Source organism: Mastacembelus armatus, chromosome 9, assembly GCF_900324485.2.
Source record: "Mastacembelus armatus chromosome 9, fMasArm1.2, whole genome shotgun sequence".
Lineage (NCBI taxonomy): Eukaryota > Metazoa > Chordata > Actinopteri > Synbranchiformes > Mastacembelidae > Mastacembelus > Mastacembelus armatus.
Window position 1 is genome coordinate 9,882,543 of NC_046641.1, and position 20,812 is coordinate 9,903,354.

At 41.4% G+C, this 20,812-nt stretch overlaps 1 protein-coding gene across 7 annotated transcripts in view; it reads left to right on the forward strand.

The window, feature by feature from the left end:
* rtkna (rhotekin a) overlaps positions 1 to 20,793 on the forward strand; it is a 54,083-nt gene extending 33,290 nt beyond the window's left edge. For 5 of the 7 annotated variants that reach the window (XM_026321156.2, XM_026321157.2, XM_026321158.2 and 2 more), the window contains 11 exons: positions 10,644 to 10,905; positions 11,621 to 11,674; positions 13,656 to 13,773; positions 13,880 to 14,104; positions 14,253 to 14,347; positions 14,863 to 14,969; positions 15,169 to 15,300; positions 16,290 to 16,455; positions 16,612 to 16,716; positions 17,876 to 20,404; positions 20,532 to 20,793. In XM_026321156.2, the coding sequence (XP_026176941.1) occupies positions 10,644 to 10,905; positions 11,621 to 11,674; positions 13,656 to 13,773; positions 13,880 to 14,104; positions 14,253 to 14,347; positions 14,863 to 14,969; positions 15,169 to 15,300; positions 16,290 to 16,455; positions 16,612 to 16,716; positions 17,876 to 18,588 (1,977 nt within the window). In that variant the 3' untranslated portion in view covers positions 18,589 to 20,404; positions 20,532 to 20,793. Of the gene's footprint in view, positions 1 to 1,269; positions 1,403 to 10,643; positions 10,906 to 11,620; positions 11,675 to 13,655; positions 13,774 to 13,879; positions 14,105 to 14,252; positions 14,348 to 14,862; positions 14,970 to 15,168; positions 15,301 to 16,289; positions 16,456 to 16,611; positions 16,717 to 17,218; positions 17,316 to 17,875; positions 20,405 to 20,531 lie in introns of those variants that run through there. The other 2 variants (XM_026321162.2, XM_026321163.2) reach the window with 2 other exon arrangements.
* Positions 20,794 to 20,812: the final 19 nt, after the last annotated feature.

Genomic DNA, 20,812 nt, shown 5'->3' on the forward strand with positions numbered 1-20,812 from the left:
TCTGTGTATAAGGTAGAACCACCACTGCACACCCTTTTACATACATATAATACTTTTCATACATGTACACACACTCCCACCAGTCGTGCCTTATCTGTCCCTTTCTTTGTCATCCTCTCACTTCAAAGACGCACATATACACACAGCTTCAGCATAGATTGCTGCCTCCTTATTATTGTGTGTCTCTGTCTCATACACCTTCATGAGACACAAAATCCTCACCTCTCCTCCAACAGATGGCACGTGGGGGAAGCACATGTGGTTATATATACACGCGTGGTCATATCGTCTAAATAAGGCAACAGTAGCAACCGTAATGAATAATAGAGTGTGATAAAAGCAGCTTCGACTACAGAGTTCTTGCCTAGAAATGCTCAGAGAGAGCACACGAAATAACAGACAAAGCAACAATATTTACATGGGCTGCAATGTCCCAGTATTGATTAAGTAGAAGCTGTACACAACATTGTCTTATTACTTTTCTTATAAGGCCCAAGTTGAAATAAGCATAATTTAGCTGTGGAGTATTCCAGGAGTGTGGAGAAAAGATAAGTGGAGAGAATAGTGGGCAGACACAGTATAAATATAGACTATGGACCATCTGCGTGCTTGGAGGGCATACATGCCTTAGTAAGGATGCTGCCAATCTACGAGTACAACAAAATGTTGCTGTAAAAAATAAAGCCGACTGGATACGTCTGTGTTATAAGTATGCTGAGTTTTCCGTTCATAATGTTCTGATAGTTATAAAAATGGTATTAAATTATCCAAACGTAAATGTCAGAACAAATAAAATGTTGACATTTTTGAAATTAATGCAAGTTTTGTTTTAATTATCCATGCTATATGGGAAGACCTGCCCAGTTTAAAAAAAGAGATTAAATATGAACAAAAGGCTAAAACTGAAACAAAAAAATGTATTTTCGGACCTAAACACCTTAATATATACTTTGCCACATGCTTTGGGCTTAACTATCTGTATTTACGTTTGTCTGCACTAAAGCAAAGACAGCAGAGGAGAAAGACCACAGAGGAGAGTTTGACAGGCTTAAATGCTAGTTAAGTTGCCTGAGCTAATGAGCCCCAATTTCCTCTTCCTGGGATTACTGAGACAAGCACTGTGTATGTTGTGTGCAAATTAAAGTTACAGTCTTACAGTTTGTTGCACACAAAGTGCTAGAAAGGGCTTGTGTTAGTGAGATAACTGGCTCCGCCTTGCCCCACTTTGAATTAAAAGGAGATTAATGAAATAGGACCCAGCAGGGACGACGTTCTCCTTCGGGAAGCTGTGGCACTGTGACCTCTTGCCCTCTATGCCTCCCTTTATAACTTTAGCTGTTTCTCATTTGCCATTTGCCATTTGCCTGCCCTGAACTTCCCACTCCCAGCACTCTCCATTCAGGTACCTGCTCATTTGACATTTGGAATTGTAGATCTTTATGACAATCTGATGTCCCAAATGAATTTGACGTTTTTTGCAAACTAATATGGTGCTGTAAACAAACACTAATATACTCTTGTCTTTTGTTTGTTTGTTTGTGTATGGCTCATTTATCCATGCTATATGTTAGCTGGTTGCAAATTGCACTAGGAAAACTGGAAGCATGCAGTCATGCTGTTGACCAGGAGAAGCTGTGAACAAGCTTGCAAAAATAATCCTCCCCTTGCCTTCTCACCTACGTTTACCCAAAGTGTGAGATAAGTGTCATACTGAGAGCTGTCAGTCAGCACAATGCTTGCACATACACTGAGGTGTTTTGTTTTTTTTTTAACAAGAAAGTTCACCTCAGAACCAAATCAGTGTAAGCAAGAAGTAGCACAGGTAACTATCACCTCTCTTCAAACAGTAATCTGATGTGTTAGAGAAAGAACAGGCTGTTGATTGCAATGTCAAAACAGTGCTTGGTTTTTTGTTTTTTGTTTTGCCTCGTGTATCTTTAAATGTGATTAAATCCTCTTTCCTATATCTCACCATGTAAAGATTTACTATTAGAGAGTTCTCAATTGAGGGGGATCACACTAATGCTTGATCAGGAGCTTAGGTAAATATGATACCTGTCTCTTTCCAAAACCTTTTTCTGTATGGCCTTCTGGCTCACAGGGAAAGCTGTTTAATCAGCTAATAATATAGTATCATATAGTATCAGCTTGTGTAGTAGTCAGTGGCTGTGTTCCAGCCTGCAATGCACAACACTTAGTGTCTTAGTAAGATGCACTGATGATGTTGCAGTCTGTGTGCGTGTGTGTGTATTTATTAATTGCCTCTTGCAGCCCTCACAGTCCAGTCTGCCAATTACTTTCATTAGGGTTTCTCCATTACGGTTTGATTGGAACAGGGAGCAGCATGCAGACAGACTTTGTCCTATCTTTTTCTTTGTCACACTACGTGGTTTACCATCACATTTTTTGTAAGTGCGTTTTCTGCTTTAACCAACCTTTTATGGTCTGTTTGGATCATTGAAGAATATAGTATAGTTTGTTGTAATCTTTGTTTTCATTTTATACTCAGCTCTAGAAGTCAGAAAGGATTTACAATCCAGTTTATTATATGTGAGCATAGCATTACTTTGTGTTTTGAATGCAACCCAGTTTGTTCCCTACTGTTACTCATAATAAAGTACCCTGCAGTTTGAATGTATTTTTTTCCAGCTCACGGTTATTTATGAGGCTGGTCTAGGACCTGTATGCAGCATTCCATAAATCTATACTGCAGGCTTGTTAGGTATATGCTGAGAGACCACACACAGTCATATAGTAGATGTATATATATACACACACACACACACACACACACACACACACACACACACAGAGTTCCAGTCACACTTCCTGTTATTATCACCTATTTATTCCCTTAAAATGATTCTGCAGTTTTGGTTTGTCTGCCTGCTGCTTCTACCACCTTCCACTGCACTGCTATATGATAATGTCGAACCGGTATATTAGTCTGAATGTGCACAGCCGTGTAAGAGCCATCAAGCCTTAGTGTGCCTATAAATTGTTGAAGTGATCACTGCTTGGCAGACTATAAGCTTACTGTGCTCCCTCGTAGCTTTAAGCAAATTTGTTTAAAAAAAAAAAAAAAAAATCACTCCACTGTTGCTATCCTTAGCAGCAACCCCCCACCCCCGAAAAAAAAAACACATGCACTTGAAAGCACAAAGTGCACACACAACAAATTTGCACTGATTCACTTCCATGCGCTTGTTTGCATACACAAGCATATTCTGACACCTCCTGCACGTACATAAAACATGATTTAGGGGGTGAACACATGCATATTATTTCTCTCTTTAGCACTTTCTGCTTTGACTCTGCCCTTTGAGTGCTGGGACCCAGCTGCACTGAAACACACTGCCTTTGTGCGAGAACAGCTGGCTGCAAAGTCGATTGGACACACACTCACACACATAAGCACATGCAGAAAGCAGTCACGCAGAAACACAGAGTTTTCCATGCACGCAGAGCTGACAGCCTCCATTGTCAGCGAATACTTAAATGCATAAGCTATTGGGAGCAGGAAGAGTTCAGGGTTCCAATTATAGGATGAACTAGGTCCACTGTAGCAGTCACTTCAATGATGACATCAGGTTGGTACCTAGACCGGTGTACACATGCTCATTTGCCATATGAAAGGCCCTTCTGACAGTGTGTTAAGTGTCTTCTGGACTGCTTTGTTGTCATAGAAAGGTGATTGTAAACACAGTTGCTGTCCAGTACCTCCTCACTGTCTGCCATGACCAGTACCAAACCAGTTCCCTTCACTGTTGTAGTGTCTGGACTTCTCAGCAACGGCTGGCTTCTGAAGCACTATAGGACCATTGTTTGGTGAATTGGATCTTTGTTCCTGAAGGTTTGGGTTGAGATTGTTGTCTGATTTCCCCTAAACTGTTTTGAGGCTATGTGTTCTGTAAGTCATTCCAATTGTGTGTGCACTCTGATATGTGTCTATGAGAGTGTGACAGTGACATATGTTTTGTGTTAGTGACAGTCTGCTAATGTGACTCCCCCCCCCCCCAGCAGTTCACCCACTACTCATTTATTCACATCTATTCAACATGTCTTCCATCATCTTTCCTCTTTGTTTTCTATCTTCTTTCTTACTTTTATTTTCCCTTATGCTTTCAGCTCACATGCCATTGATTTTTTTTTTTTTTTTTGTCTCTCTCTTCATTTATCTCTTACTCTTTCTTGCATTCCCTCCATCCTTAATTGCAGCAGAGCTGTGGGTGTCGGAGAGGAAGAGGGGAAGAGGGTGTGTGAGAGGGAAAGTAGCGGAAGAGGGTGGAGAGGAAGGCAAGGCACATAGTTGCGGCTGGCTAATTGAAAGCCAGCAGTCTGGTCAGTAAAGTCCCAGTTTATGGGAGTGGTGAGGAATTTGCAAGTCCTAGTTATGTGTGTAGATATGTGCAAGAGATGGAAAGCATATTTATGTCAGTCTTCATGTCTGTGGCCACTGAGGCTCACAAACTGTTTTTGTAAGTGTGTGAGCTTGTGTGTTTATCCTGGTCTGTCTGTGATATAGTGAGAAAATGCTTGAACTTTTTGTCTGAGTGTGTTTCAGTGTGTCTGTGTGTGTTGTTGCAGTCCTGCTTTTGTTGTTCTTCATTCTGCCCTCTTGTTTCTTCCTTTTCTATCACCCTCTTCCGTTCTGCTTGTCCAGCCAGTTTTTTGCATATGTGATTTTATATACTGTATATAGTAAATCAACAATTCCAGGTCATAGAGTTTTGGACAAATTGTATTTTTTACCAAATCGTAGCACTATGTGAAAAGCCAGAGGATCAGTAAATTGATTGCAATTCATCCTCTGTTAACCATGAATATCTGTACCAAATGTTTTGTAAAACCATTAAATAGCTGATGGGATATTTAAGCAAAGGTACTGGACCACCACTAGCATTGTGAAAATACAGTGTATTCAGACCCTCATCACGTTTTTCAATTTCTTATGTTGCAGCTTGTTTAAATTCCTTTTTTTCTCATTAATCTAAACTCAGCACCACATAATGACAAAGTGAAAAACAGATTTCTAGAAATGTCTGTAAATTTAATAAAAAGGAAAAACTGAAATATCACATTTACATAAGTATTTAGACCCTTTACTCAGTACTTAGTTGAAGCACCTTTGGCAGCAATTACATCCTCAAGTCCTTTTGGGTATGACGCAAGAAGCTTTGCACATCTGGACTGGAGGATTTTCTGCCATTCTTCTTTGTAAATCCACTTAAGCTCAGTCAGGTTGGATGGGGACTGTCAGAGGACAGCCAGTTTCAGGTCTCTCCAGAGATGTTTGACAGGGTTCAAATCAGGGCTCTGGCTGGGCCACTCTAGGACATTCAGTTGTCCCTAAGCCTGCAGTACAGATATCTCTGTTCTTTGCTCCATTCAGCTTTACCTCAACCCTGACCAGTCTCCCAGTCCCTGCTGCTGAAAACACCCACAGCCTGATGCTGCCTCCACCATGCTTCACTGTTGGGATGGTGTTGGGCAGCTGATGAGAGGTGCCTGGTTTCCTCCAGACATAACATTTAGAACTGAGACCAAACAGGTCAATCTTGGTTTCATCAGACCAGAGAATCTTGGTCCTCACAGTCTGAGAGTCCTTTAGGTGCTTTTTTGCAAACTCCCAGCAGCTTTCATGTGTTTTGCACTGAGGAGAGGCTTCATCTAGTCACTGCCATAAAGACCAGATCGGTGGAGGCTGCAGTGATGGTTGTCCTTCTGAAACTTTGTCCCATTTCCACACAGGATCTCTGGATCTCAGTCAGTGACCATCCAGTTCTTGGTCATCTCTCTTAAATTAATGAGGAAAAAAATTATTTCTGAACAATTGTAGTATCAGGCTGCAGCATAACAAAATTGAAAAAAACTGAATGGGGTCTGAATATTTTCTAAATGCACTGTATGTTTTTTTTCTATTCAGCAATGAAATTAGTTTCAGCATTTCCCAATGAGTAATTTTTTATTCAGTAATTTAAACGCAGGGTAATAAGCATTACTTCTCATCTCCTTTGTGACTTTTCATTCCCAGGCGGTTTGAATTAATATGGTTTTGCTGCATAAAGCAAACTGTGTTTTTCCTGGATGTTTTTATTACTCACTCTGTGCTGTCAGTGTACTTGTCTGGTCTACACAGGGTTAGATGTCAGAGGTCAAGGGTCAGTGATCTGAACAGGAAAGCCTACTCGTGCAGAACAACACACCATAAACAAGCCATTACACACCATCTGCAGTGGTGTCAAATCCCCAACCAGCGTGTGTGTGTGTGTGTGTGTGTGTGTGTGTGTGTGTGTGTGTGTGTGTGTGTGTGTGTGTGTGTGTGTGTGTGTGTGTGTGTGTGTGTGTGTGTGTGTGTGTGTGTGTTTGTTTAGGTGTGTGTGTTTGTTACTCTCTCTGTGATCACAACCACAGACACACAAGTGAGGATCAACACACACAGCCAGACAGGGATAGAGAGGTGACAGAGGAAGTGACCATCTGGTATCTACTGAGGCATCAAATTACCTGCTGGAGGGTTTCATTGGCCTTATGTGTCGACTGTGTGTTGCCATAAAGTGATGCTCTGAAAGTGGATTATTGTTTGAGGCAAACAGTTTTATTTTGGCTCCGTTGGTTGAAACATGCATCTGTAACTCAGCGTAATTATTCAATCAATTCATATTTTTCATTCTATTATTCATTACATTTTTTGGCTGACATTTAAAATATGACGAATTGACTTACATTTTTTTTATAAGTACACACCCACAGTGGGTGAATTTTGTGGTGTAGTGTCGTGCCAAAGATCTACGCACAAATAGACAGACAGTTTCCTTTGAAATGAGTTGCCAACAAATAATTAGGAAGATTTTTGTCTTCAGCCAATGGAGAAACCTTCAAGTTTTGGAGAGGTACATTTGTCTCTTTATGGCCTCAGTTTTAAGAAATCTCAGATAAAGATATCATCTCACAATTATTTTCTTGCCAGCTTAATGCTTGTTTACCTTGGCAGGACATTTGCTTACACAGAGCCCACCACATCTTTTTTGTACATTTGTCTCTTAATTTCTTGATTATAACCTCCTTACTGCCACCACCTTTTGTTGTTTTGTCCCATTTTCAGTCTTGTTTTCTCTTGTAAGCTTGACACCTCAATATTCCTCTCTCTTGTGCACCTTTCTTGCTGTTTATCTCCTCACCCTCTACCTGACTTTCTACACTTTCTTTTCCTCCAGTGAAAGTTCCCTTTTTCTTTACAATACTGGGCCTTGATCCTGTCAGCCCATATCTCCTCCTTTATTCTCACAAGTCCCCATTATTTTCTTTGACAGCGCCACCACCACCTCCCCTTTATGTCACTGCTTGCCCTTCCTTCACCACTTGTCTGGCTGCTGTCCACGCTACCACCATCACAGTCAGCCAGCCTCTCTGGCAGTGGCCACTGGTCTAACACCTGCCACTATGAAGACATTGTGACGGAATCACACGCTTCTGTTTTACAGGGTTATATTTGTGCATGCCTGTAAACCATTGTGAAATAAACTATCGCTACTGTCTGCATTTGTTTGTATCAGCTTGTAGAATAAGATCTAGGCTGCTTGTCTTCTATTCTGAGAATCCCCAGAAGGAGAACCCTGTTAATTTAGCTGCTATAAATACAGGACCTTCTCTTAGCGGCTCACACTAAGACCTGCTGCATAGAACTGGACTATGGTGACAGCTCCTTTACTCTGTGTTTGAGTGTGTGTATGCATTCCTTCGGAGTTGGCCGGCCTCAGGCTCAGTGATGCATGGACACACAGGACATGAAACATGCAGACACAGGCTGAGCTGGGATTTTTCTCTTTATCCTTCTCCTTTTTTTCCCTCTCCCTTCTTTATGTGTTTTGCTTACAACTAATAAAGAAATGAATTATGTGCTTCATGTATAAAATAACCATCGGGGTATCCAGATTGGAGTATTTGACTTGGTGGTTTTGTCCAAAGTTAATAAACAGGCTGTGCTGGTTTCTCCAGTGAAAGTAAGTCTGACAAGTAAACCAGTGCCTTTGTTTTGATACCAGGATATGGCTAATATTACATGCTAAATCAAGTTCTGATGGGAAACACAGCTGTTAACATTTGGACGGCCCACCCACAGGAGTGTTAAGGCGTTAAAGGCTCTTAAATAGTAAATTACAGATAATCAATCGATCTTTGTTTATATGGCACTTAAAAACAACCAAGAGATGACCAAAGAGCTGTACATGAAAAACAAACATTAAAATATATATATTTAAAAATAACATCATATAAACAGTCGACAACTGTGAAACCTCATTGAATATTAAAGACACAGAACAGTTTTAATTTGCTCATATTTACAGCAAATTGTAATAGGTTGTGCAGCCACACTCTGAACTTGCCGAAGGCATTGTATGGAAGAAATATTAATCCCAATGTATAATATATTGCAGTGATTAAGCCATGCAGAAATAAATTCATGAATCGCTGACTTAAAAACGCTTGAGCCTTTGCAGGTAGCTGTAGTTGAAAAAAATGTTTATTTACTACTACTTTGACTTGTTTGTTGAATCATAATTATCAAAGAACAAATCCAGATTTTAGACAAAAGTATATTTTAGGGCCAAGTGACAGTCGTGTCCAGTTCTTTCTGAATTCTACCGACTAAAGAACCAAACAAGAACCAGCATAAAAAATGAAAATGAAGGTTTGCTTATGTATTTTTCTCCTTTTCTCTCATTCTCAATTAAAATGAGATAAACACTCTCAAACACAAACCTACAAAACTGAATTCTCCACTTCTGTTTGCCAACATCTAGTACTTAACTGCTATCTATGTCTATACTGTCGCTGTAATTTGGTCTCCCTTCTTTCACAGTCAGGAGTACTGTAATTGCTTTCCAGCCAGTGTAAGTGTTTATTTAATGACATGCCTATTTGTGTAGTTACATTGTGTTAAACAGCCACAGTGTAGATTTTACACAAATCTAGACTGATCACTGATCACTCTAAATAAACTCAATCACGCTGTGTCTGATAATTCTTCACTCCAGCTGCGTTCCTGTGCAGAGGTCTACAAGCAAACCTCTCCGCCCCATGTTATTGTAGGAGGAAATGCTGTAATGCATGTCAGACAGTTACAGTGTTTTGTTGATTTGTTGTTTAGGGACAGAAAAGTCGGATCTTACATATGATTTAGGTTTTACCAGTGTGCCGAACCAGCGTGGCTGTATGCTTTAAAAAAAATTTTTTTTTTCCCTCAATACAATGGTTAATCAATACTAACATTAAAGTCATTTTGTAGTGCACTGTGTCCAAGCAAGGATCTGTGTCGAAATGTGGACATCCATGTCTAAAGTGCATTCATTCCTCTCCCTGTGGGCCTCTTGGGCAAAGCGAAAGAATCACACAAAGAGATACACAGGTAAAAAGGAGAAGGGTGTGGAGGCGAAGAAAGGAAAGCTGATTAAGGACAGTGAAGTGGAACGGATGGGGTGTGAGAGCAGGCGGAAGAAAACGAGCAGAGAAAGTATAAAAGCTTAAATCAAAAGAATAAAAAATTCATAAGAATCAGCCAGGGAGAAGATAAATGAGAAATATTAGAAGTGCGGAGGGGGAAGGAGCATTTATCAGGCTGAGAGAGAGGTAGGAAGAGAAGGGCAAAAAGGGGCATTAGACATTATTTGTGAAGAAAGTGCGAGCTTGCTGATGTATCACTGAAGATAATGAGCACACACACGTGTACATACACATCATACACATGCTCTGCACTTTTTAAACATGACCATGACAGGTTGACATTCCCTTGAAGCAAATGATGCATAATTCAGAGTTATTTTAGTTCAAAAAAGATCACTGGCTCTAACACTCAAGGTCAACCCAGCTTTGCTTGGTCTTTGTTTGATTCCTGGATTCCTTTGTCAGCCCTCTCACCTCATGTGTTAGTTCTTTCCATCAGTATCCAGTGTTTAAGCTTGTGCACACAGTGTTACTCTTCTACTGACAGAGTGAAGAGGGGCTTAAAGATTTGTGTAAACTCTGGACATTATCCTAAGAGACAGAGCCAGCTGGTTGAAAAACCTGCCGGCATGTGTTTGGGTTTGTGAGTGTGTTCGTGTGCGTGTGTGTGTGTGTGTCCCTTCATAACTCTACAGAGTCACAGGCAGGATGGTTTTCTTGGCCCAGGTCAAATTGAGCCTGATAATATTTTCTTTTTTCCTTTGAGAAAGCAGCTTGAGGAAAGGGGTCCTGGCTAGAAATGTGCATATGTACATTAGTGTGTATGGGCCTTCTCATTTGGGCTGCAGTCTTTCAGTGTTTGACAGCTTCATTCTTTATTCTCTCGCTCAAAATGTGCTACTCTCCAAAGTGTGTGTAGTGAATAAGTTTGCACTGCATTGCACTGCACTGCATTCAGCATCTATGTGACCAATCAGCAATGTAGGTTCACTGTTCATTTTCTTCTTTCTTTAGCTCTGTCACTGTTTCTGTAACAGGAATCATGCCAATCATCAACCTCACTGTCAATTTATTAGTCTTACTCCATTTGCCAAAAGCAAGAATCTTTTGACTGTGTCATTAACTGCTATTTTTGCTTCATTTCCCTCACACTCTCTTTTTTTCCCTCTCTCTTCCTCCACCATCTCCTGTCCCTGTAGGACAGCGACATCCAGAAAAAGATTGACCATGAGATCCGGATGCGTGACGGGGCCTGCAAACTGCTGGCTGCCTGCTCCCAGAGAGACCAGGCACTGGAGGCAGCGAAGAGCCTGCAGACCTGCAGCACTCGTATCATGGCCTACATGTCAGAGCTGCAGAGGATGAAGGAAGCTCAGGTCATGCAGAAGGTCACGCGGAGGTCGTCGGACGCAGGACCAATGGACGACAGACTCCCATGCAAAGGAAAAGTGGCCATCTCAGGTAAGTAACTACTAAAAATATTTATTTAAGCAGGGGAGGTGACTGGAGGAAGGTTAAGTATGGTGTTTAGATAGGGGAAGGGTGAGAATATTTGCCATTCACTTGTGTTACAGTTTAATGCAGGGCTGCTCCTGTTGGGCTCAGGCTGAGATCCAGCCTCCTCTTGCTCTGATAGGGGATTTTTCATTTTCTCTTTATTAACCACAGTGGGTGTGGTGACTTGGATATGCTGATGATTGCAATTAAGAGAGGGAAGTCAGGTGAATGATTAGGTAGCTTCTATGTTTGTATCACAAACACACTGCAAACACACCAGGGAGCAAGACAATAGGGGTGAGAGGTTGTTTCTTGCTGTTCTTGTTTTAGATGATGAGAAGGTAGAGAAATAAATATTAATGAGTTAGAGGGCTGGGAGTGGGTGTGAGGGTGTTTGTCGGAGGAGGTTCATGGGGGCATTGCTGCATGTCTGGTACACAGCTGGAGAGCATGCCGGACGCATGCACGCATACACACACACACACACACACACACACACACACGCACACACACACACACACACGCACACACAAAGTGTCAGTAGTTATATGTATGTACTTAGCCAGTAGCTGAAAGCAGCATGGACACAAAGACACACACACAGATGTACATATATCAGTTAGACAGTAAGGATGTTTAACATTTTTGTGGTCTAATCCCTTCTTCGTTGTCATTACAGATCTTCGTATCCCTCTCATGTGGAAAGACACAGAGTACTTCAAGAACAAAGGAGGTAAAGAGCCACATCTGCATACATCTGAAGAAACTCTTCTTAATGCTTTACACCTGTAGGATTAATTATAAGGGGGGCAGCACAGAAGGTTCCTGTGCTTATGTGGGTTTTCTCCAGGTACTCTGGTTTCCTCCCACAGTCCAAAAACATGTTATGTCAGGTTGATTGGTGACTCTAAATTGCCCATAGGAGTGAGTGTGAGTGTGTGAGGTTGTTTGTCTCTATGCGGCCCTGTGATGGACTGGTGACCTGTCCAGGGTGTACCCCTGCCTTTCACCCAAAGAGAGCTGGGATAGGCTCCAGCAGATCCCTGAGGCCCTAAATAGGAAAAAGCAGGTATATATAATGAATGTATGATGAATTATAAGAATTTATATGTTATTTCCTTCTGAGGGGAGGTGGTATGTGGCTCTACCCAGCTATAAAGTGACTGATTCAGAGATGTTAGATTTAGTTGAAGGTTTTGTGAATTTGTGAAATGAGATGAGATAAACTTTATTAATACTCAAAGGGAAATTCAGGAATTGTGGTGAGATTCTTCATGACTGCAGATCAAGAATAACATTTTATCACTGGCTTCAGGGTGAAACATGAATGTGAGCTTTTTGTTTGTTGTTTTAAAAATATGCTGAACCAAGCAACTCCAGACGAACTGCACAGACTGCATGACATTTTTCAAAGGCCCGTAGCACAGTTCCTGGGCCTGATCATTACAATATGTTCGAGCTTCATAGATATCTCTTTATTTTACGGGAACTCCTGTCATCCTAACCTTGACCCACTGCTCTGTCTTGTTGGCTATGTCTTCTTGCTCTGAGAAGCAGCAGCACACAGGCACTTAAGTGGGTCATTATTAGTAGGACAGAGGATTCCACAAAACACATGAAATCTGTTTTGCATTTATGAAACCTCCCCATGGTCTTTTGTGGAATACTACTGGCACCTGGGTCATGTTTTAAAAGTTTTTATTACATTTCAGAATTCGCTGGTGCACTGAAAATATAATAGTGCTCATTTATATTAACTATTTTCTATCCCACCACAAAGTCAGTGCTCATTCTCTCTCCTGGCAACTTGAATGTTATTAATATGCCTAACCTGTGCATATAAATAAACTCAAGAGACAGATAGTAGACACTTAACAAAGCTTAATGAGGCTGTTAGTGAAGGTCATTAAACACACTGAAACAAAACCTGAGCCCAGGAGACAGGGAGGAGTAAAGCATGTTCCTCGCTCACATGGCCAATCATGTTTTAAGTGTTGAGCTCTGGAATAATAAATGAACTGAATGAATGTTAAGCGTCAATGTGCCATAGACAGGGAAACACATAAGTATGAACAGACCACCTCGCCCAGCCTTTTCAGTTGGAAAGTTTGTAAGTGGCAAAAATAATTGAATAGAAGAACTACAATAAGCCACGAGTAGACTATTTATATTACAAGTGATGTATTTCTGACATATCTTTCTCACTGTTATCAAGGATATGATGGTATTTTTCCTTAGCACAATCAATTACCAAATTGCCCATAATCATAGTGAAACATGCCCAAAAAGCTGTATTACAGGTTCATTACAGTGCATGTGTGTTGCTGAGGTAGATTTACAATGTATGCACTTGAAAAGCCATGAGCTCCTTTTACCCAGCTCTCACTGGCTAGTGCAACATTAAAGACCATTATGCTTTAGTTTCAACCACAAAACCAGCTAACAATACTTTATAGGAATTTTTAGCACTGCTGGCTGCTGAGATTGCTCAACTGAAACTAACAGTAAAAGTGCCATTCAGGTGGAGGAGTTTTCACTGCTCAGGTCACATGCCTTTTCTACACCTCTCAACACTTGTTAAAACAGTTGCAAAGGGATGTTTCAGAGGTAAAAGTTTGATTTCAAGTGAAACAATTAAATTAATGTTGTCAAGATTTCTCATAAATTTGATGTTACAGATTTTTTTCTGTTGTTTTCCCCCTGCAACTTTGTAGAGCTTCATCGGTGTGCGGTCTTCTGCCTGCTGCAGCTGGGAGGAGAAATCTTTGACACAGACATGGTGATAGTGGACCGGACTCTCACCGATATTTGTTTTGACAACACCATCATATTGTACGTCATCGGCATGCCCTTTAAATTAATAGATGTGCAGACTATAACACGAAAAGAGAGACTGATAGAGTTTATTGTGTTCATGTGTGTGTGTATCCATTTGCAGTAATGAAGCCAGTCCAGGTTTTGAGCTGCGTGTTGAGCTGTACAGTTGCTGCTCAGAGGATGACTACTCAGCAGGGAGCACACCAAGGAAACTAGCCAGTAAACTAAGCTCTTCCCTTGGCCGATCAGCTGGAAAGAAGCTCCGGGCAGCCATGGAGCCTGGACCATGTAGTCCTGTCAGCAACGGAGGGGCATCTCCTCTCCTGCTGCCAATTCCCTCTGTGCCGTAAGATTTGGTTTGAAATTGTTTTCAATTTATATCAGACAGCTTTAAAAAACAGAGAATATAGAGAGAAATATCAGATATTATGAGAACACAGGTGGGAATATTAAACATTGAGTATATTTTTCTGCCCTCTCTGGTGTGTTGACAGGGGCCCTAAGTACCACCTCTTAGCTCATACCACCCTGTCACTGTCACACGTCCAGGACAGCTTTCGCACACACGACCTCACCATCTCAGGCAACGGTGAGTGGCAGCCTCCATCAATCTGTCTCCTCGCCATCTTTCCCTTTTCCAAATCAGCCATCTGTCTGATTTGTGTCTTTCTCTCACTCATCACTGTCTCACTTCTCCTACTTGCCTTCTAATAATTTCCTTTTAAACCAGGGTACTGTGTCTTTTCTCATCCACCTCCTCCTCTCCTCTGCAACTCCATCCTCCCATGTTCTCTGACACACAGCCATTGTCAAGGTCACACTAATAAAAGACTTTGCCAGCGAGGTGACTGCTGTGTAAAGCTGTAATGATGTGGGCTAACAAGGGCCCAGACCCTCAGACAGACAGGCCCCAAGTATTTTATTCATTGGCTCTTCATTCTGCTGTAAAGTTTCATTGCAGCCCTTCATGACACTCCCTGCAGCTGCCAGTCTTTTACACCCATGTGTCCTGTTTTGTTTATTAAGGGTGGAGGTGGGGGGAGGAGAGTGTGCCTGTGTTGAATTTTGAATGTCATTGTTTTTTGCCCATCCATCTCCCTGCAGAAGAGTGCTCCTACTGGCTGCCTCTCTATGGCAGTATGTGTTGCCGCCTTGCAGCTCAGCCTCACTGTATGACCCAACAGATGATGAGTGGATGTTTAAAAGTTAAGGTAAGCTGGCAGGTGTGTGTGTGCAGCACTGATGCTCATTCCTCTCAAGGTTTCCATACTTGATTTTTTTTTTTGTCTTGATTTTCTTTTCTTCTGCTTTCCTGCTCTCTGTCTTATGATGTCATCTTCTTTTCTTTTTCATTTCCTGAATTTCACCATTCACTTATTGTTTTTTTTTTTTTTTCTCTCTACCTCTCAGCAGTGTGGAGGTGACCCTCAGAGTTGGACAAAAGTGCATGCAGTTCTGAAAGGAACAAGCCTTTTCTGCTACCACCGGGAAGAAGATGTGGAGGCTAGTGTTGATCCGGCATTCACCATTGCTATCAACAAGGTCAGCAAAAACGGTCTCCAAAGAGCGATCTACCTTTGCAGAAAAAGATATTTTGGGAACACCTAAGGCATAGGCAGCCTAGTAAGTAACTGGGCTTGTGGATAGCTGCCAGTTTGAAATTTGAGCCAACAGCTCAAATAAGAACCGACAAAGTGAATAAGAAATCAGATCTACTATTAAGGCGCTCCCGAGCAGTGCACATAGCCCTGAGTTGCCCCAGTCGGCTTCTCAGAAGCCACGAGTAGAAAGAAACCTGTAGTTCACTTGCTCAGGTTGTTGGCAGAGCTGAGTAAATGTTACGCAAAGCTAGAAATAAGCATGCATGTCTGAACAAAATTTAATCTGTTCAGTATTGTCTTAAATCTTTGTGTGCACACACAGTAGAGACAGCGGTCATATTCATCCAATCAGGAATCATGTTTCTCTCTTCCCATCATTTTTCCAGGCACCAAAGTGAGAACGGTCAGTTGGCCAGTCAGGTTCTCAATCATTTTATTTCCTGTGTCTGTGTCTGAGAATTGATGGCATCGGGCCTTCTCATTCTTTCCATAGTGACTCATTCAGTCCTTTGTTGCCTCTGAGCACCAAGTCAGTCAAATCAGATCAGATCTGTATAATCCTTTGTTAGACAGCTGTCTGGCTCTCCTGAAGAGGGAGAGAGACTGGGAGCGTAGTGTGATGAATGGAACAACACTGCCATCTAGTGGCCATAATCAGGCTTAGAACCATTTGGAGCAGAAAAAGGAGGTGGGAATTGGGAGTCTGCACCTTTTGTTGGATAATTGCTGAAGGGAAATGGTTTGGAAGAGGACTAATTAGTGGCTTTATTAGTAAAGGCTTATTTTCAGTGGGGCCTTACAATTACAATTGCCATAATAATCACTTGTTGCAGCATATAATTTTGTTTATTCTGGAGTATTGGCATTCATTCCTGATTGTAGCCATTTTGGCAGATGATTGTATTCTTTGTCACTCCTTTCTCCTTTCAGGAGACCAGAATACGTGCATCAGAAAAAGACCCTCACAGTAAAGTTCAGAATATCTGTATCAGTAACCAGTACGGAGGGGAGGAGGTCACACACACTCTGACTACAGAGAGCCGCGAGGACACACATCGATGGATGGAGGCCTTTTGGCAACATTTCTATGATATGAGTCAGTATTTCATGTGCTATAACACAGAGCATGTGTGTGTCTGATATGCACCCACTACATACTGTCACTCACATATGGCTGCTCACAGCACTCTCTGCAGCATTTATCATCAGCTGCTTGGTTTGTTGAAGGTGATGGTTTGTCTCCACTGCACAGGTCAGTGGAAACAGTGCTGTGATGACTTAATGAAAATTGAACTGCCATCACCAAGGAAACCAGCTCCTGTCACTCCAAAACAGGGCTCCCTGTACCATGAAATGGGTAAGACTTCACACGAGTCAAAAAGCATTTTTGATCCTTTTTAGCTTCATGGGAAACACAAAAGGAAAGACAGGGAAAGAAAGCACTGTGCCCACACTGCATGTAGCTGCGTGTAGTTTTAATTTCTTGGGTCCATGTGCATGAAAAATACTGTCGCAATTACATTTTCCTCTCTGATATCTCAAACTCACACTCTGCTTTACTTCTTTGTAGTATGTATAGAAGGGGTCTTATCTTTGACATGCTGACTCACTCTGTCTTCTGTTTCTCTGTTTCTCTTTGTCCTTTTCAATTTTCCTTGTGTCCTGATTCCATCGATCATTGGTTTTGTGTTTTTTCTCCCTTTTTTACTTCCTTGTGCCTTAATATATTCTATAACGATTTCTGACGTGACCATCAAAACACATAAAAACTGATCTCCATCTGTTGCACACCTCCCTTCCACTCCACCCCCTCTATCGCTAACCTCCCTCTCGGTTTTCCTAACCCTGGCCCCTGGCAGCCCCTCTTGCCACACCCTCCTGTGAGGGTCTTCTGCTGCAGGATAATGCTGTGTCTGCTGAGATTCGTGCTCTGCTCTCATCCTATTACAACGACAGGTGAAGTAACAGGAGTAGGGCTCCATACAAATGATGATGTTGTAAACGTTGCAGTCCCAAAAGGGAAATTAGTTAACATGTAATCCAGGATTTGTTTCAAATTCAGGATCAGCTTCAACTGAATAGATTTTTCAAACATTACCACAGACTGAAAGTGTTTAAATGTCTTGTTGTCTATGATGAAGGCCAAGGAATAGTTTATATGTTACTTGTATGTTATTTTGCTCAAGTGCATGATGCATGACTAGATTAGAGAAAAATTCAAAAGTAACAAATCATCTAACCAAGTAATGACAGTTCCAACTTGAAAACTCAAGGATACAACATTTCATGATAGTTTGAAGTGTGAAAATACATTTTAACATAATACATGGTAGGGCATGGTTACAAAAATTCATATTCCCAGTGGAAAGGACACCACTCCTTGTTCTAAGTGATCTAAATTTCAGATTTAATGCAAAGCAATAATTTCAACTTGTCAGATTAAAATCCTTTGAAAAACCAGTCTCAAGCATATTTTACAGCAACATTAACAGAGTTTTGCTGCATCTCTCCTGCAGTTATTGAGTCATCTGACGACCTTAGCAGCACTGTGTCAGATATCCTGGCTCGGAGGATGCAGGAGCTGGAGCTCCGCAACCAGCTGGGCACCTCTCCCACCTGGATGTCTTTGTTTGAGGAGAACAACCCCAAAAGCGCTGGCCACCCTCGTCCCTGTACTTCTCACCTATCTGGGCACAGCCCCTGCACCCCTCATCGTATCCCCCAGAGCCCTGTGAGCCCTCACCGCTGCAAACAGCTGGGTCTGCTGTCCTCAGATGCAAGCCTAACATCAGACAGCGACAGCCACTGCAGTACCAGCCCCTGCTCTCACCACCATGGCTGGCCTGAACCTTCTTCAAACTTCTCTGTCTTGTCATCTTCCCCCTCCCGTTTCAGACCACGCACTCTATCGCTGGACGCTAAACTCAGCACCCTGCGAGGGAGGGGGTACGGGGGAGGAGGGACCATCCAATGCTCCTGCTCGCCTCCCTCCTCGCTGCACGCCCCTCTCCCCATCTCCTCTCGTTCACCTCGGTCACAGCGCAGTACACAGACCACACTGTCCTGCTCCAGCTCCACCTCCAGCAACAGCTCCAGCAACAGTGAGGGCAGTCACAGCCCAGAGTCATCCGAGGGAACCCCCTTCTCTAGGCCCTCCCCGGCTCGACGCAGCCTCAGGAACCTCAGGGCCAAACTTGATCCCCGCAATTGGCTTCAAAGTCAGGTGTGAATTAATTTCCTGGCAGACATTTATTCAGGCCTAAAGGCAACACTGCTCATTAAACCCTGGTTTAACTGGCTTAAGACGTGAGCTGACCTCAGGCCACATGCACAGCCCTGAGGGAGAGAAGCTGCCTCTAGCCTGCCTCCTGCTGGAGGATGGATCATGGAAGACCAACCTGGGGTACACTGGAATGTCTTCTAACCCAAAAGACAGGTGACAATCACTGCAGGTAATTCTGCACTTTGCTGGGTTACCAAAATTTTAAAGATGGTCCAAAATGAAATGGGAGGTACTCTGCTTGCTTTGAGAAATTATGGACATGCTGCTTGGGAGAAAGTGATGCTTAGAGCTAATAAACACACCAGATTAGGCCTACTCTCTGCCTTTGGAATCTAACTCTGAAACTGGAAATGGTTTTGTCTTGCCCTCTGTATCAGCCATCCTGGCCACTAAAACATCGTTCAAAGGTCATTTCTACTAATGCACTATCAGTATTTTGACTGGACGTTTCCTGTCTGTAGTTTAAAAATAAAGGTTTGCAGTGTTGCTATGAAAGCTAGTGAGCATGTGGCAAGATTGAACATAAGGTATAATCAGTCAAGAGTTTGCAAATGGTATAGACGTAAGTGTGGAGGAAGTGTTGTTTGTTGACTGTACTGTGATATTTACTTCTGTGTACTTAACTAATTATTCACAAATCTGATGATTTTTGAGGTTCTCCTAAAATTACTATGCACCATTTTATGTTTTTGCATGATCTGATTTTGAACTACTTGAGATTATTTCAACAATGAATCTGATGAAAGTGCTCATACTTACTGTACTGGTAATTACTGTGATCTCTTCAGGGTAAAAATCTATGCTCTGGTCTTATTTTTACACATTTATCTGCACACTGTTGACAGGCTGTTGTCAGTACTGGGTAATAGATCCTACATACATAGAAACAAAAGAATATGAAATTAACCAAAGTCTAATCATTCTTAAAAACCCAAGCCATACTTTTAATTCTGCTACAGTACTGCAGTATTGTAGGATTTGATTCAATAGCGATTCCTGCTTCTGAAAAGTCCAATAAAATGTGAAATATCCATTGATCTATCCTTATGAAACACAGAAAGACATTTTCAAAATTACTTCATGGTGGCTATACTTTTGAAAAATTCTTATGAAATAAAGTGCTTACATAAATCTCTAATCTACCACTAGGTGACAATAGTAAGAGCAAAAAATGAAATGGTTTGTTGTTAGGACATTAGTTACTTCTCATCACAAAATCAAAATCAAGTCATGTAGGAGAGTCAGTGTCTCTGTCAATGCAGTAAAGCCTCCTCTGCCTCTGTCGTTTACTGTGGACTTTGGTAATAGTTTCCCGTTTGGGGCTCAGAACCTGGGCAGCCAGTTTTACTAAGATTTAAAACTGTCAGATGCTTGAAAAACAGCATTTATTACTGTAAATGAATTTTTATAAGTTAACAAATAAACCTCCTCTCTTTTTGTTACATTATTGATTTTGTTATAAATGCAGCTATATTGATACCTTAATATTATAATGTGTTAACAGCTGATGTGTAGATCTTTTAACTATTAGGAAAAGATAACATTGAATGTCATAACCTTAGCAGGCTTTGTGTTCTGCATGTATGCTGTCCTAGCAGGTAAAAATAAAATGAGAAATCTCATGTTTAAATAATATAATAATTATAAATAAATGTTATATCAATTCACAACTGTGTTTACTGTATCTGTCTTGTCTACAGGAAATATGATCCAATGCAAATGTTTGAGCGTGTTATTTTTGTTGCATTTGAATCTGTCAGCGGTAAGAACTTCTAAGTCCAAATCATTTAAAAATATTCAACAGTCAAAATTTGTTACTGTGACTCTTACATTTTCAGAAATGTATGGAAATAGTACACTTTCTGTTCTGCTTCTCTTTCTCCTTACAGCAACAAATCCCAAAGGAGAGATACCTTCTATGAACGACTGAATATGGAAATCATCATAGAAGCCGCAGAGCTCTCTGTTGTTGAAGCATCAGGAAAGGCAGGTATAACAGAGGCTTTATTGTCAGTGTTTTGATCGCAAAGCTGTATATTAGTCAATAGTACAAAGCACTCTTACAAACATAGGAGGTAGTCAACATTTGAGTCTTCACTGAGCATTATAATATGCATAGAGAAATACTATGGCTGTAATGACTTTCTCAGGAGAACCCAAAGCTCCTTGC